The sequence below is a fragment of the Fulmarus glacialis genome, unplaced genomic scaffold, assembly GCF_000690835.1.
Source record: "Fulmarus glacialis isolate BGI_N327 unplaced genomic scaffold, ASM69083v1 scaffold5622, whole genome shotgun sequence".
Lineage (NCBI taxonomy): Eukaryota > Metazoa > Chordata > Aves > Procellariiformes > Procellariidae > Fulmarus > Fulmarus glacialis.
The window spans coordinates 1,228-16,083 of NW_009199657.1; the positions used below are offsets into that span (position 1 = coordinate 1,228).

The 14,856-nt window shown below is 44.1% G+C and overlaps 1 protein-coding gene across 1 annotated transcript; it reads left to right on the top strand.

Moving 5' to 3' along the window:
* The first annotated feature begins 625 nt into the window (after positions 1-625).
* LOC104071643 (CMP-N-acetylneuraminate-beta-galactosamide-alpha-2,3-sialyltransferase 1) lies at positions 626-14,490 on the top strand. The gene is made up of 6 exons (XM_009573323.1): positions 626-634; positions 1,274-1,470; positions 4,632-4,811; positions 9,038-9,083; positions 11,667-11,786; positions 13,660-14,490. Exons 1-6 carry the CDS (start codon positions 626-628, stop codon positions 13,831-13,833), a joined length of 726 nt encoding a protein of 241 aa, XP_009571618.1. The 3' UTR covers positions 13,834-14,490.
* Positions 14,491-14,856: the final 366 nt, after the last annotated feature.

A 14,856-nucleotide genomic window follows, 5' to 3' on the forward strand; every position in this document is an offset into this window, starting at 1 on the left:
TCTACGTATGCAACATTTCTTTGTCTTCTTTGTTTCAAGTTCTTGGTCCCAATGTTGCCTTGTAGCGCTGAGCTCCACAGACCTGTTGTTCAATCCAGTGCAAATAAAGTTGCTTTACATAGGCCTGCAAAGAGACAACACGAAATTTAAACAAAAATTACAGTGATACAACTGTTTGTGTTTGTGTATGAGAGAAAGAGATAGCAGGACAAATTAACAGTTCCTGGTGAAGTCGAGGGAAACGCATCGGAAACTAAAGCCAAATTACCCCAGGCCATTGCTGGGAGTCGTGGCAAAAGGCGTTTCTCCTCCCTCCCTCCCTCCCTGTCTCTCCTTGCCCTGGGCTGGCAGAGCAAGGGCAGAGTCTTTTGGCAGATTTTGTGTTAGGAGCTGTACTCCCTTTGTGAACTTGCAAGCAAGTGGCACCACAAGGACGGGCAATGCTTTTTGTGAGCCTGCCAGCACTCCCAACCTCCTTAGTAGCCCTCAGAGAGCAGAACCCCAGAAAGGGAGTGTCTGACCATCACCTGCCCTGCACCTTGCCTGTACCTTCGTTCCAGCCATTGTTTCCACCATGCACCACAGAGCTTCCACAAAAGAGATCCCCTCCATGGCAACAGACACAATGACCAAGGTCCGGGTGGTTTTCTTCATCCTGGAGAATTTTTTAGATGATTTTACATCTCCAAACCTCAGGGCTAACTCTACTTTACCGTAGTTTCCTATTGCACAAGCAGCTGGTTCCTCCACAGTCCAGAACAGCAGCAATAAGATCTCCCACTGCTGGCATATGCCAAAATTTGTGGAAGGGGTGTCAGACACTTCTGTGCTCCATCAGGTTCCCTGAGACTCTTCTGTCCTTCCTAGGACAGTTAAAAGAAATCTTATACATATCCTAACAGAAGATATCTGGCTCAAGGTGGGATTAGTTTTATAGACACCAGAGGAACATTTATTCTGCTAAGGTCAGCCTTGGGGAGAATGCATGATCTGTTCCACCATGGCTAGGTAGAGACTGAGGAGGTGAGAGAATCAAGGAAAAGGAAGGGAAAAGGGGAACCAAGTTTAAAAAGTTAATGGGAAGGGATTTTCCACTTTTTTTTTTTTCCCCCACACTTCTGCTCCCAACCTGAAGCCTTGTAATGAGTACTGCAGGAGACCGAGTCTGCAGGTAGATGCAAGAATGCATCTTTGAGAAGACATTTGAAGCTACGCCTTGCTCACAGAAAAGCTAGCTATATTGGTAACCTGAAATGATTTTTCTCCCTAACAGAAATTGCAAGGAGAGAAAACTCCGAAGAATATTAATGCTACTCTCAAGGAATTGTTTGGGATCATTCCTGGGGATGGGGATCCACTGCAGGAGCGAGGCACTTACACATGCAGACGGTGTGCCGTCGTGGGCAACTCTGGGAACCTTCGGCAGTCTCAGTATGGCCAAGATATTGACTCCCATGACTTTGTGCTCAGGTGAGTAGGCACCACTTCGGCTCCAGACGTCTTTGTTGTTTAAGATTCACTGGTATTTTGGGGGACAAGTGAGCGAACAAGATTTCAGGGGCTATCTAGTGAAATCTGGTACTTAGGACAAATCTAAGTTCCAGGGATGTAAACTATGTGTGTTGGAGAGACAACCTCATCTTTTAGCTTGGAAAAAAAACATGAATAGTTGTTGATACTGTAGCTTGTTCTGCACCATCCATAATTGCCTGTGTTAAAAAATATAGCTGAAAAAACATGCAGTTTTGAATAAAAGTTATTTCTGCAGCTAGTACTCACAAATGGTCTTTTACACACTTAATTAGCTGTATCAGATTCGACTTTCTTGCACGGGTTCATTCTTAAGCAACGGTGGGGTGGGAAAGCCAAAGTCACTTTGCAATGGGCAGGAGACAACTGGTTGGCTGCAGCTACTTTGTAAAGGGTCGCATCGCCTCTTCCTTTCGAGGCAAAGGTCCCACTCTTTTGTCCTACTGAAACGCAAGCGGGAACGAGGTAAGCAGAGCTAATCACCCAGAGGGCAGCCAAGATATCTGGGCTGACTAAGTTCACCTCCAAGGCGTTGTCCAGCTTTCACACCACAGATGCCAGTACAGCCCAATTTGGGGAGCAATGCAGGGCAGGTCAGAGGGCCTGGAAGGAAGGGATTGCTGTTGAAAATGCCACATGTGGGATTATAATCTCAAAAACAACATAACCTTTAGCAGGAAACTGTGCACTGAAGTCAAGAGTGAATCAGCAGAAGATGAGCACTATTTGAACTGTTAAGCCACCTTAGGCCACTTGGCTTCCAATGTGGCTTGGACACACTGTAGAATCTTTAGATGACATCTAAATGTTCACAATAAATCATTTCAGGAGTTGCTTCCTTCAGCTGCATGCCTTGCCCTCTGCCAGAAGTACCTTCCCAAAGGCAGAGGCAGCCGACCTGGTCTTCAGATACATGAAGGGAAGTGAAGAGCCCTCGACATTAATCCTGCAGGTTGCAAATGTGAGGCAGCTGAGGTGCATATATGCTTAACTCTGTGTCCCTCGCTATGGAGACAGCCCCATTCCTGTGTGGAATTTCTTATCTTGCGTGGCCGACGTTTCCAGATTCATGCAGAAAAGGCTTTGCTAGACTCAAAAGCTATTTTTTTGAGTAGTAACTAAAGAGTAACGCACTCGGATGCGGGTTTCTGCTCTGAGGCCTAGCCCTTCTCATAGCCATGCATCGCTGGCAAGGGAGAAACTCAGTGGTTTGAAATTGAACCTTTCAGGCTCTGATTTCCACTTTAGGGATCTCAAACCAGATCTGAAGTGATGGCACAAGGTTTTAGGATTCAGTGTGGAAACTTGTGCAGGGAAGGTGACTCCTTCGTGTGTTAATCCAACAAACAAAATCTCTTGTGACTTGATACTCACTTGCACGTGCTCTGGCAATACAGCCAAGCATGGGGAAGAGGCGGGGAGTCTGAGGGGACACCTTTCCTTCCAAACACTGTGTTCCCGCCCACTTTTATTTGTTTGACTATCTACTTTCATGACGGAAGGAAATTTCTGCTTGGTCCTTCATGCTCAGACTGGATGTGAACGCTGCCTTCTGCCATGCCACGCAGGAGCCCCACCACAGATGGCAGGGTGTGAGCAAGCTAACTAAGATGCCACCCTTGGCTTTCCCCTGACAGAAAGATATTTTATACCTCAGACTGACTAATCTCAAGATAAAACATAGTAAATCTCGTGCTTTACTGAGTAGTTCTACACAGTACAATGCGGGTTGCTGGCAGCAAAGAGGCTAACTCAATAACAAGTCCTCACAGGCTGGCAGGATAGTCTGCCTATGCTAGTAACTCCCTTTGAGGGAGTTAAACTTAACTAATTCACCTGGGGGAGCACTGCAGTAACATAGCTTGGCATAGACTTGATAAACAGATTTTACCTCCCCAATTATCAGTGACCAGGGCATCATGTTGTCTGGCAATGTACGATGCTCCTCATCATCTCATCAGCTATATCCTTCCTTGTCCTCCCTGCACATCTGTGAGGAGCTGAGCTAATGTCTCTGCAGGAGACTCCACTGGGCTGCAGAGAAACCCCATTCTGCTCAGAGACAGCTTGGGGCTTTCTCCATGGTGTTGCACAGCACCATGGATTCATGCAAGGTCGGTCAGAGACGCTTTGGGGATCTCCAACCTGCATTACGCTGCACCACAGAAACATGCAAATCTCTACTAGCAGTGAGCTAATGCATCAGGGAAGGAATTGCTGATGTGTCCCCAGATTTGCTTTCAGGAGGGAACACATGCATAGAGATGTTTCTGCAGTCCTGAGTTCAGAACCCCCTCTGTTCCCTGTTTCCTGAAACACCCAACATAAGGTAACCCTGTTTGGCCAACATGTTTTAACTGAGCCCTGGTGGGCCCTGGGCAGATCTCCATGCACTGACCCCAGGATTACTGAAATCACACTACGTGTGTGCGGAGTGACCCTAAGTAGATGTATCGAAGTTGGGGGACATGCTACAAAGTAAGGTTTGAGTACATGAAGTGTCAGCAGTAGGTCCTGGATTGGCCACTGTGGCTTTGGTGCCTTTTCATGGAAGGGCCATAAGAAATATTTGCTGCTTCTTATCACACATAACATGGTTTGTTGCCTTGACCCTAGACATCCAAATACACCTGTACAGATGGGGGGAATGAAACTGCAAGAAGTCAAACGGATGGACTTCAGGGCAATATTTTTCTCACCTACTGGAGGCTTCAGCTTTAGGATGAAAGGAGATGTGTCCTCATGGACCCACTGCTCTTTTGACCAGCTCTCCGCTGACTGTAAAGGGAACCCAGGGATGTGTTCAGAGATACACTTGCTTGGCAGAAACTCCCATTCAGTCCAAGGAATCCCACACTACAGCTGAGCTTTCATTTACTTTTAATTTTTTCCACTATGGGTGATGGTTATTTCAGCCTGCCTGAGGACCACCACACCCTGTCAAGGCTGTCTGAAGAGCCTGCATACAGCAGTCTCCTTAGCCATGGGAGCATTTTCCTGCCACCTCAAGCAAATGATTTGGGGAAGAATCACACATGTTTATACCTACCTAATTCCTCTCCTGCTTCCTCACTCTCTCACTTCTTACTTTTGGGCTGCAGAATGAACCGTGCCCCCACCACTGGCTACGAATCAGATGTTGGGAGCAAGACCACTCACCACTTCGTTTACCCTGAGAGCTACAAAGAGCTGGCAGAAAACGTGAGCATGATCCTGATCCCGTTCAAAACCCTGGACCTGCGCTGGGTTGTCACCGCTCTCACCACAGGCACCATCAACTTGTGAGTAAGGGCGGCCCTGAGTGGCCAGGCTGAAGGGGTGGGAGCCCCCACATGTTACTGTAGGACAAAAAAGCCCATGCTGGGCAAATCCCCGCTTCTGATAAGGCCTAGGGGAGCTTTACAGACCCTCTCAAGTCAGGGTCCCTTGGGAGTACAGTCGGTGCAGCCAGCATGCCCATACCCAGATGTACCCATCAGAAAGCCATCTGCAGAATCAGGTGTTTGGCGGGTTATTCATTCAGCAGTGGTCCTAGGTACCCAGATTATCTCCCCTGAGACATTTGGGTGGCCAAGTGGTCCTCCAACATATATTACCCCACTTGCAGAAGAGGACAGGGAGGCAGACAGGGATGTGCAGGCTGCTCACAGAAGGCAGTGCGAGCAGAAGCAGACTGGGACACTTAGTCCCCCATCCACAGCATCCTCCCCTGGACAGGCTGGTCAGGAGTTCTGTCCGTCTTTCCTGGTGGAAGGTGTTTGAGAGGCGTGGAGAGGAGACACAATTGTTTCATGTGGCACCTGTGTGCCTTAGCTTTAAATTAACATGTTTTACCTAGCAATAATGTGCCACGCTGGTATTTATTCTCCACTTCTTTGTGCTTTCAGAAGTAAATATTGTCCTGCTTAATACATTTATGGCAGCACTAAAATTAGAAATGTGAACAAAATGCATGTTTCTTCTGGACGCCTGCTAGCAGATTCTCTCCCTTCCTGTAAACTGGCTTTTCCTAATCCAGAGAATGAAATACATGACCTTTGTACTGTGTGTGAGGTTATCTGCTGGATGGAAAGCCAAAGCCTGATGGGATTGCTCAGTGGCGCCCTGCTACACATAGACAGCAACACAGATCAGATTATTATTCCAGAGACAAGTATTTCAAGACATTTCAACTTTTTTCCCAATTTCAGATTAAAAACTTGTGAAAGTATATCCCTGTTGACTGGGGATAAGACCCTCTTCACATTTTTAAGGAAAACTTTTTGATGGGACAACATTATTTATTTCTTCTTTTCTTTTTCTTTTCTCTCTTTGCAAATGCATTTTAGATTTTTTTCACTTCTTATTAAGATTCTCTTAGCTTGTAACAAATCTGGTTTAGTCTCTTTACCTTTTTTGCCACCAGCACTTATTATATACAGTCATAAGTTGCCTTGAAAAAAATCCATCTTCAGGACACACTCCTGGAAAAATCAGCCTACTTAGACAATTGGCTTAAAAATATCACCTTTTTTGCAAGGCTTAGTTTTATTTCATTTAGAAGCTGTATTGATAAAAAAGGTTGAGAACCTCTGCCCTTAAGCCTGGATCCAAATCCTATCAGAACCAATGGAAAGCTCCCAGCTGCCTTCGGTGGCCTTTGAATGAAGCCCCTTGCTGCATCTTTGTCAAATCCATGCCTGCGTTAGGAAGAGGCACCCACAGAGGGCCAGTTGCTGCCATTGTCACCCATCCATGTTTCCATCACTGTCAGTGCTCTGTGCCCGGATTGCAAAGCCGTTCCCTACTTTTTGTCGAGTATTTACCTTCAGAAGTGGCAGCAAGTGGGTTGCAGCGGTAAAGTTGAGTGAGGCCTTAGCCTGTCAGGAAGATATAACTGGTTTACTACAAAGCAGTCACAGCACAAGAAAGGAAAAACATCTTTGCTTAATAAATTACAGGATATATTATATATGTATAATTAGATTGTATACATGGGCTTGGTAAGCATCTGGTATAAATTAGTGTGTGAGTATTTAACCCCATGGAAGAAATAGCAGTATTTTAAGATTTTTGCTGTACTCAAAGCAGGGAAATTGCATAATTAATAGGCTGCCACATACTGGAGCAATAAAATCATAAGCACACAAATCATAACAATACATTTAACATAATTTTAGGCTAGCAGAATAAACCTATGAACATGCATTAAACGCACAATGTCAGACACAATGTATAAGGAAATTGTTGACTGTACATTTGTAAAGGGGAGAAGGCATCAAATAAAAATAAAACCCCTCTGAAATTCAGTAGTTCAGAAGAGAAGAAATACTCACCTTAGTGCACTCATAGTTAAGATAAGCATCCTGTATGGTTCAAAACAAAAGTCAAACTGCAGATGGCCTTAGTATTAGATTGAATTGATAGCTGAATGATTCTTTCAGACATGTCCCATTTGACTGATGGAGATCCCGTTTCAAAGTGGCTCTCTAAGACTGAGCATTGTCCCAGAAAAGACCAAGAAAAGGCTTCTGGGACAGTAAACCTTCAGTCCCTCATCAGTCATATATTTAGCCTCGTTGCCTTAACTTGCCTTCTGCAAGTCTTCTAGGAATTTCCACAGTGCAAAGAGCTACATGTATCTCCACTTGGGTTGTCAAAGAGCAATTTTGTATTCCTTAAAATGTTCCACATCTTCCACTTGGGTCAACGGTACAGTAAATGTCCTGTACAAGGTGGCCAGTGATGCTGGCAGACTTCAGTAGAGCCCTGCCAAGTGGCTCATAGAAGATGTTTTCCAGATTATATGAATTTCACCTGTAGCCACCTTCATCACAGGCTTTACTCTTTGTCCCACTCCTGTGTGTTATTTACTGGGTCACTAACTCCCTGGCTGCTATGCAGCCCAGTTTTTACATGATTATAATGGCATAGGTCTCCATTTGGCCTTAGTCAGGGTTCCAATACTTTCTGTGCAGTTGTATGAAATTCTGCAGCCAAGTGACAACAGGACTTGGGTATTGCTTCTGAAAAAATGAAATGTCCCATGATTAAATTGACTAACATGTCATCTGACAAGAGCTACAGTAGTCTCCTGGTTGGATTAGAGCTCTCTGCAAATACTGTCTTGAATATTGCATACCCTTCACTTTGGTCTTTTATTGTACCTGGCTAGATGTCCATGAAATATGGCTCTCTTGTTTCCTCCACATCACCTTTTCAGAAAAGACTGGCTATTTATTTATATAATAACAAGGAGATTTTACCAGCAAAGAAGCCCTTTATGTCTTCATGACCACAAAAAGGACATGGGATCACCAAGCCTACTTCTACCGACTTTGCTAACCAAGGTCAGGTGTGGGAAGCAGATGCAAGGGCAGATTTGCTGAGGGCAGATTAAGAAGTCTGCATGGATGTCCCTGTCCCCATTAGCATCTCGTGTCACATCTCCGGGGGCTGGAGCCTGTCGCATCTTCCACTGCATCCAGCCTGGGGCAGGGATCTAAGGTCAGGGATGCCCCGAAGTACCTAAGGAGACGAGGACATTGCCAGGTCACCACTGGTTTGGGAAGACAGACTAATGTTTCAAAGTGCCGATGATCCATGGTTCAATGAGAAATAAAACGTTAATCACAGGAACCCTGTTACCAAAAATCAAGTAAAAACATTTAGATTGAACTAATGGAAGGTTTTGGTGATCTATCTAAAAAGTATGCAGAGTATATTTTGGGATATAATCCAGTTACAAGGCCAGTTCAGAATTTTCTCACTTGAAACAAACTGAGGGAGATTTTTTTTACAGCACTCGTGATGAGCTGTGCAATGCCAGCATGCACTGTGCACGAGATATGGGGAAGAAAAGATTTTTTTGATTTTTTTGTTTTCAAGACATGACTCGTGATTTCAACCCAGTCATAAGGTATGACTTGGAAGTTTTATGCTGGGAACTGCAGGAAGCCTTCAGCATCCCCCTGGGGAGGAGGGGAATAGCTTGCTGGTGAGGGGCTGTGTACTGGGAATGCCAGTGTTGCACATAACCACAGAAATTATGAACTCTACTACCACCGACTCTGAAAATCATGCAGTAGCTGCAAGTATTAGGAGGGGAAAAGTCTCCCCCTGGTGGAAAAAGGTTTTTCTGCCTTGAAATTAAATGGAAAGCCCTTCCCGTCATCCAAGTGCAAAGACTGCAACAGTCATGGGCCAAGAATTAGAAGTCATGGGCTCCACATAGTATTGACTTCACAATATATTGTCAAATAAATCTTTGGTGTCTTACTGTCAATAATTAACTTGAAAATTTAAAAATGTAATAGCTTCCTATAAACTTGCTTCAGTGACACCTCAGTTCTTTTCATGCTGTATTACTTAATTGCAGCCTCATTTTCCAACAATTTCTTGAATTTATTGCTTTCAAATAACTTGAATTTATTCCTGTACATGAAGAATATTCTTTCTTTGGAAATACATGAAAACATTAACATGTTGGGCTTTTACTAATCTTGGTGTTGTTTTTTTCTTCTAACAGCACATATGTTCCAGTTCCACGGAAAATCAAAGTCAAAAAAGAAAAGGTGAGCAATGCTGATTTGTGAATTTCTTCTGCTAATCTACTTACAGGTCTTTTGCCTCTTTGGGAGACTGCAAGAATCCAAGGAACCCCTTGCCATTCATAAAAACTGCAACCAGAACACACACATTTTACAAGGCTCAGCTAAGCTAAAGGTTTAGCTCCTGTGTGCCATTCACAAAAACTGCAACCAGAATACACACATTTTACAAGGCTCAGCTATGCTAAAGGTTTAGCTCCTGTGTGCCATTCAGGCCATAGATGAACTACTAAATAACTGAGGTTGGAAAGAAACTGCTCTTGTGACTATGCCATTGCATTACTGCTGTTCTGAAGGCTGCGTTGCTTCCTCTGATACTGCTCAGGGAGATTTAAGGTGCACCGTTGGCCAGCTGTGCTTGCCCTCCACAGCAGTTGCTCTGTTCCCACCCGTTGCAGTCATTTGGATGTAATGGCACTTTGAGCTGTGCAGATCCTTTGGAGTTTTTTAAAAATAATTTGACTATTTGAATGCCAGGGATGTTTCTCATTCCCGGGTCAGTTCCTTGTAATAAAGAGCTAAGTGAACTCTGAACAAATAAAGCTGTGTGTTTTCAAGTCAGTGGAGAATTCAAGATGGTATCAATGGTTCTTGGGGAAGGCTTTTAGCCCACAGCTGTAATAACTGTCTGTACCCAATTAAACAAGCCTGGAAACTGGGCTTAGGCCAAGTTCATGCTGGTTTTGTCCCAAGTATATTAATACTCTCCCAGGAAGTTTGGAGGGTAGTGCAAACCAGGAATATTCCCTATTTTGCACAGGGACAGAATTGAGCAATGTGGGCACAATCTGTGCCATGCCACTTCCCTTAAGGCCTCTGACCCATTTTATTTTATACTGTGGATGTGTAGAAGGCAATCAGTCAGGGGACCTCACTTCTCTGAGAAGGTCAAAAAAAGATGGACAAACTGGTGCCGACCCTACAGCAGTCAGTAGAGTCCATCCCATGCATACTGACTCATTGCCCAAGTATGTTGTGGTTTAATAAACATGCCCTACTGCTGGAGGCAAGATTTCCCATGGGGCAGGATGGTCCTTCCCATGTTGGACCTTTAGGCGCCGTGCAAAGACTTTTGTTGTTGTAGTTGCATGGTTTGAGGACATAACCAAGGCAGGTTGTGTAGGGAGACGTAAAAGACGTTTCCTCTTCCTCAGATCTTCCAGCAAAATAAAAGTCTCATTCTCTCAGCCTTTGGAGAGGCTGATTTTCAGAGAAGCTCAGGCTCCTAACGTCTCAAGGGCTGGTAAAGCCCCAGAGCATTAAAATTACAGATTAAAGAACATGTCCTTCATTCAAGGAGGCCAGGTTTTGCCAAAGGCTTCAGATGAGACCTTTAACCAGTACCAGTTTATATCCCTGTGCTTCAAACTGTGGACCTCTGGGGGTATTAAATAGCTCCTCCCTACCTTTTGTGAGGAACACATCAACCTCTGCAAAACTCTTCTGAGATGCACTACAGCAGGTTGTTAAACTCGCGTCACAGTTGAGTAGCATCATCCCAGGGTACATCTGGTGATATGCAGCAGCTTCCTGAGCAGGGATATGAGAAGCTTGTATTTCTTCCCACACTGAGAATGCAAAACACCCTGTGAGAAGCGATTATACACAGATACAATATCAGCAATTAACCTCTGACTTTGTAAAAGGAAAAGCCTTGCAGCTAACCAGATAGCACTGAAAGGCTGTCACTCTTAATTACAAACGCAGCATGGAGGGAAAAGCCTCTTTTTGCCTGATTCAGGGAAGGGGGTTGAAATCAAGGGCTCCCACCAGTCCTTGGATTTGCTGTCACTCAGATCTGATCTTAAGTGCTCTGTCTCCATTAGATAGCTTCATAATTTCCCCAGGAGATAACCAAGTGCAATTTATGTCATGTAAAAAAAAAAAAAAAAGCATAGAAAAATAGCATGTTTGGGAAACAAAAGAAATGCAGCTGACACAACCTGGTAGGCTTCCTGATAGTTTACACCCGACTCCTGGATTCCTTAGATCTGTACCTATAGAGATACCAAGACATGGTTGGCATATTGTGCAGAAGATGTGGTTGCTCCTACATTCCCATCCAAATTAGGGTTGGACTCAATGATCTTAAGGGTCTTTTCTAACCTAAATGAGTCTATGACTCCATGATTCTATTAAATCTGGCATGGCACCTTACACTTGCCTTGCTCAGGCCTCCAACTCCCCAGAGCTCACCTGCGTTGCAGCAGGATGCTGCAGGGAGAGTTGAATGCCTAATTTTCTTCTCACTTGTGCCATTTCATACCCATTGGTTTCAGTAGGAATTACCCAGGATTTACATTAGTGTAAGCAGGCGGGGTATCAAGACCAAGGAAGGAATATGCATGTGTAATTGCACATGGGAAATATTCTTGAATGCGCTTAACTATGGGACTTTATTTTTCCCTTTCACCTGCCCTCAGGGAATAACTATTATTCCTTTCTGCCCCACTCCCCTACCCCAGTGTCCTTTAGGGATGACACGCTATCGTTGTTTTTTTTCCCAGGCTATTTTACTAATGAGTCTTTCTCTCCAATTTTGCCTAGATCCTGGTTTATAATCCAGCTTTTATGAAATACGTCTATGAAAACTGGCTCCAGAATCATGGGAGATACCCCTCCACAGGCCTTCTGTCTTTGATATTTGCACTCCACGTATGCGATGAGGTCTGGCTGTGTTTGGTTATATGGATAAAAAATCAGGACATTTCACACTGAAGTGCCAGGAACATGCCCTGGACACTCACTCAGCCTTTATTTCCCCCTCTCCATCTTCTCTGCCATTTGCTTCTTCAAACAGATGCAGAGTCCTCAGTAACATGCAGATATACTCAACTGACAGTGACTGATTTTTTTAATGTCAGCAAGTGGTAGGATTTAAGATGCATTTCAGGGGAATATAATTAAACATAAATAGTGGGATTCCACTTGGCATTAAAAGACATCTAAATATGGATGGTGTCCATGCCCATTTCGTTAGTGGAAGCCCAAATTACATTGTGTTTTACTGTTTAGGCACCTAGGGCCATTGGTGTTGCCCCGGGCATGCCCTCTGCCTCCAGCTGCCAGGCCAGAGAAGTACGAGTCTCATGGCCTTGTGTGACATCTGCCCGCCTTGAGCAGATGTATTGAGTACTCAAGGACATCTCAAACGGCACTTACGTTTGGGCAACTGCATTGAGGTCTTATCTGTATAATCAGTGGAGCCAAGAGGCTAATTCAGCAAACCAACCCCCTGGTAAGACATTAAAGGAGCAGGATCGCTCCCTAGTTTCCAGTAACTGTGCTGCCTGAACCACCACTGACTGTAATGGATGCTCAGGCACCTCCATTTGGATATCTAAATCTTAAACATAATCCCACCTGAAGAACTTCGATGACTAGCTTTTACATAAGCCAATTTGGGGAATGCAGATGGTTTATTTTCAAACCCAAGCTTGTGGGTTTATACAGAAGGTTATGGTAAATGAAACTGCTCCAGCAGTTACTTGAGGGAATTCCCTGGCTTGAGTGATGTGAGATGCTTCTAGGTGTTTGGAGACTTAGCTAGCTAGTGTAAGGCCAGGTCAGCTCTACAAAATCCTGCAACTATGGGCTTGTCAGCATGGGGGATAAAAATCACCGTGCTGGCAAAATCCCTGGTCCGGACACAGATCTGCTGATGAAAGAGAGCTTTTGTCACCTAGGCCTGTGCTGCTTGGAGAGGTGATGGAAATACTTATAATGATACTGGCAGAAACTGTACCATAGTCAAGGCAGGGAAGATGGGTGGCTTGGGTGGAGCCTGTTTTCTAGTAAGCAGGCAGTGAGCAAGGCTCTGACATTACCAAAAATAACTTAAAACCAGCTTGTATTTGGGTGGGTCCAGGTGTGGGTGGGTTAGGGCACTTGTTTTGTGGGCTATGACCCATTCAAACCCAGCCATATAGCCAGTCTCAGTTTAAATAGAAGTCAGCTGTGATGTTTGGACTTCTACCACCAGAGGAGACAGGCATAGCTATTGATGAATGAGCAGTTGGGAGAGGAAAGGCCATAGGCGTATACACACACAAAGAACATAATGTCCATCTGCCTCTGAAGGGACTGCAAATGTCATATAATTAAGTGTATAAGTGGGGGTCGACATGGGTCATCATTTGGAAGACTAGGAGCAAAACCAAATTTTTTCCACTCTTCGTGGCCTTAATCAGCTAAAGAGGAGATTCCCATCCCAAGCCACTGACCTCCTGAGATCAAACATCATGCTTAGGGGACAGGAATGTGTTTTTCATATTGCTAAACTAGAATTCATGGGTAGAAATTCCCTCTTCTGTCTGGGTTCAGGTATGGTGATGGTCTCAGCATAGCTTAGGATGTAACGTCCCTTGAGCAGGCCTTGGGCTGTTATTCTGCGATTGCATCGTCTCATGCAGTACAATAGCTTGGCACACCGCCGAGGTCCTCAGGTGCTGCTGGCCATAGATAAACTGAGAATCAGGAGAGTTTCTTCAACATTTCAAAGCTTTCCAGGCCATAACAGTAGTTCTCTCTTACTTCCTAGGTGAATGTGTACGGTTTTGGAGCAAACAGCAAAGGACACTGGCATCACTACTGGGAAAACAACGCTTCAGCTGGGGCTTTCCGGAAGACAGGTGTCCATGACGGGGATTTTGAGTTCAATGTAACTTTGACTCTTGCCTCCATTGAAAAAATAAATTTTTTCAAGGGCAGATGACCCTGGCCATGGGGAGAAGTGGGGGCTGCAATTTCCAACATGCAGCAGAACAAAGCTCAGTGAAGATGATCTGGGCGCCAGCCGGGTTTTAATGCATGAATCTGCGGTGGATTCAGAGCGTCTCACTGCTGCAATGCTCACCGCAGGGAGCTCGGCCGAGGACCGGCTTCCACGCTGCACATGATTTCCTATCTACAGATAGCTGGGAACTACCAATCAGTTGTGGGAATAAATGAATTTCTGCTTAGGCTCTACGGCTTGATTCTTGAATTACTGATGAAAGATCTGCCTGTTGCAATTAGGGGAAGCCTGGGCACAGGAACTGCTGTTTGTGTGTCTGTTCTTTCCTCGAGTAAGGCAGGAGATCCTAGAAGAAGAGTGAAAACGACTTCTGGGACTTGAGACCTGCTAGGGCAGCTGTGAACATCATAGTAAGGATTACCTCAAAGAAATGAATTCACTTCTGCTGATCATCTTTTTGAACTGTCTCTTCTGTTTCCTCTATTACTTCTGGTTTTATGCTGTATTAAGCAAAAACATGATGAAGTTGCCTGGAGTAGTAAATTTTTCAGCCATTGCCTCATTCTGCATTGATAGCATCTAGAAAATATGGATCAAATCATCTCTGATCATATATTATTTAATATTGCTTCCTATACAGCCATAACAAGAGAGAAAACAATACTGAAAACTCCAGGAAAAAAAAAAAAAAAAAAAAGGCCTTTTTAGCCACTTGTATGTTTGTCTTTATGGTTATATATAATTTTTATTTCTTTTTTTTGGTAGAAAATACTCTGGAATGCTCATTTTTATTTAATCCGTTTAAGGTTGGAAGGTGGACTTTTTTCTTTCAGTCTTTTATATGTGCCTTTTATAATTGTGCAACAGATGTGATTTTTTTTTTTTTTTAAAGATGACAAACCCTAAATTAAACGTTTTTATAAAACGGGGAAAAATTAACCAAAGTCTAGCCTCCATGTGGTATACTTTTGTAGTCTGAAACAATAATAACAGCTCCTATAT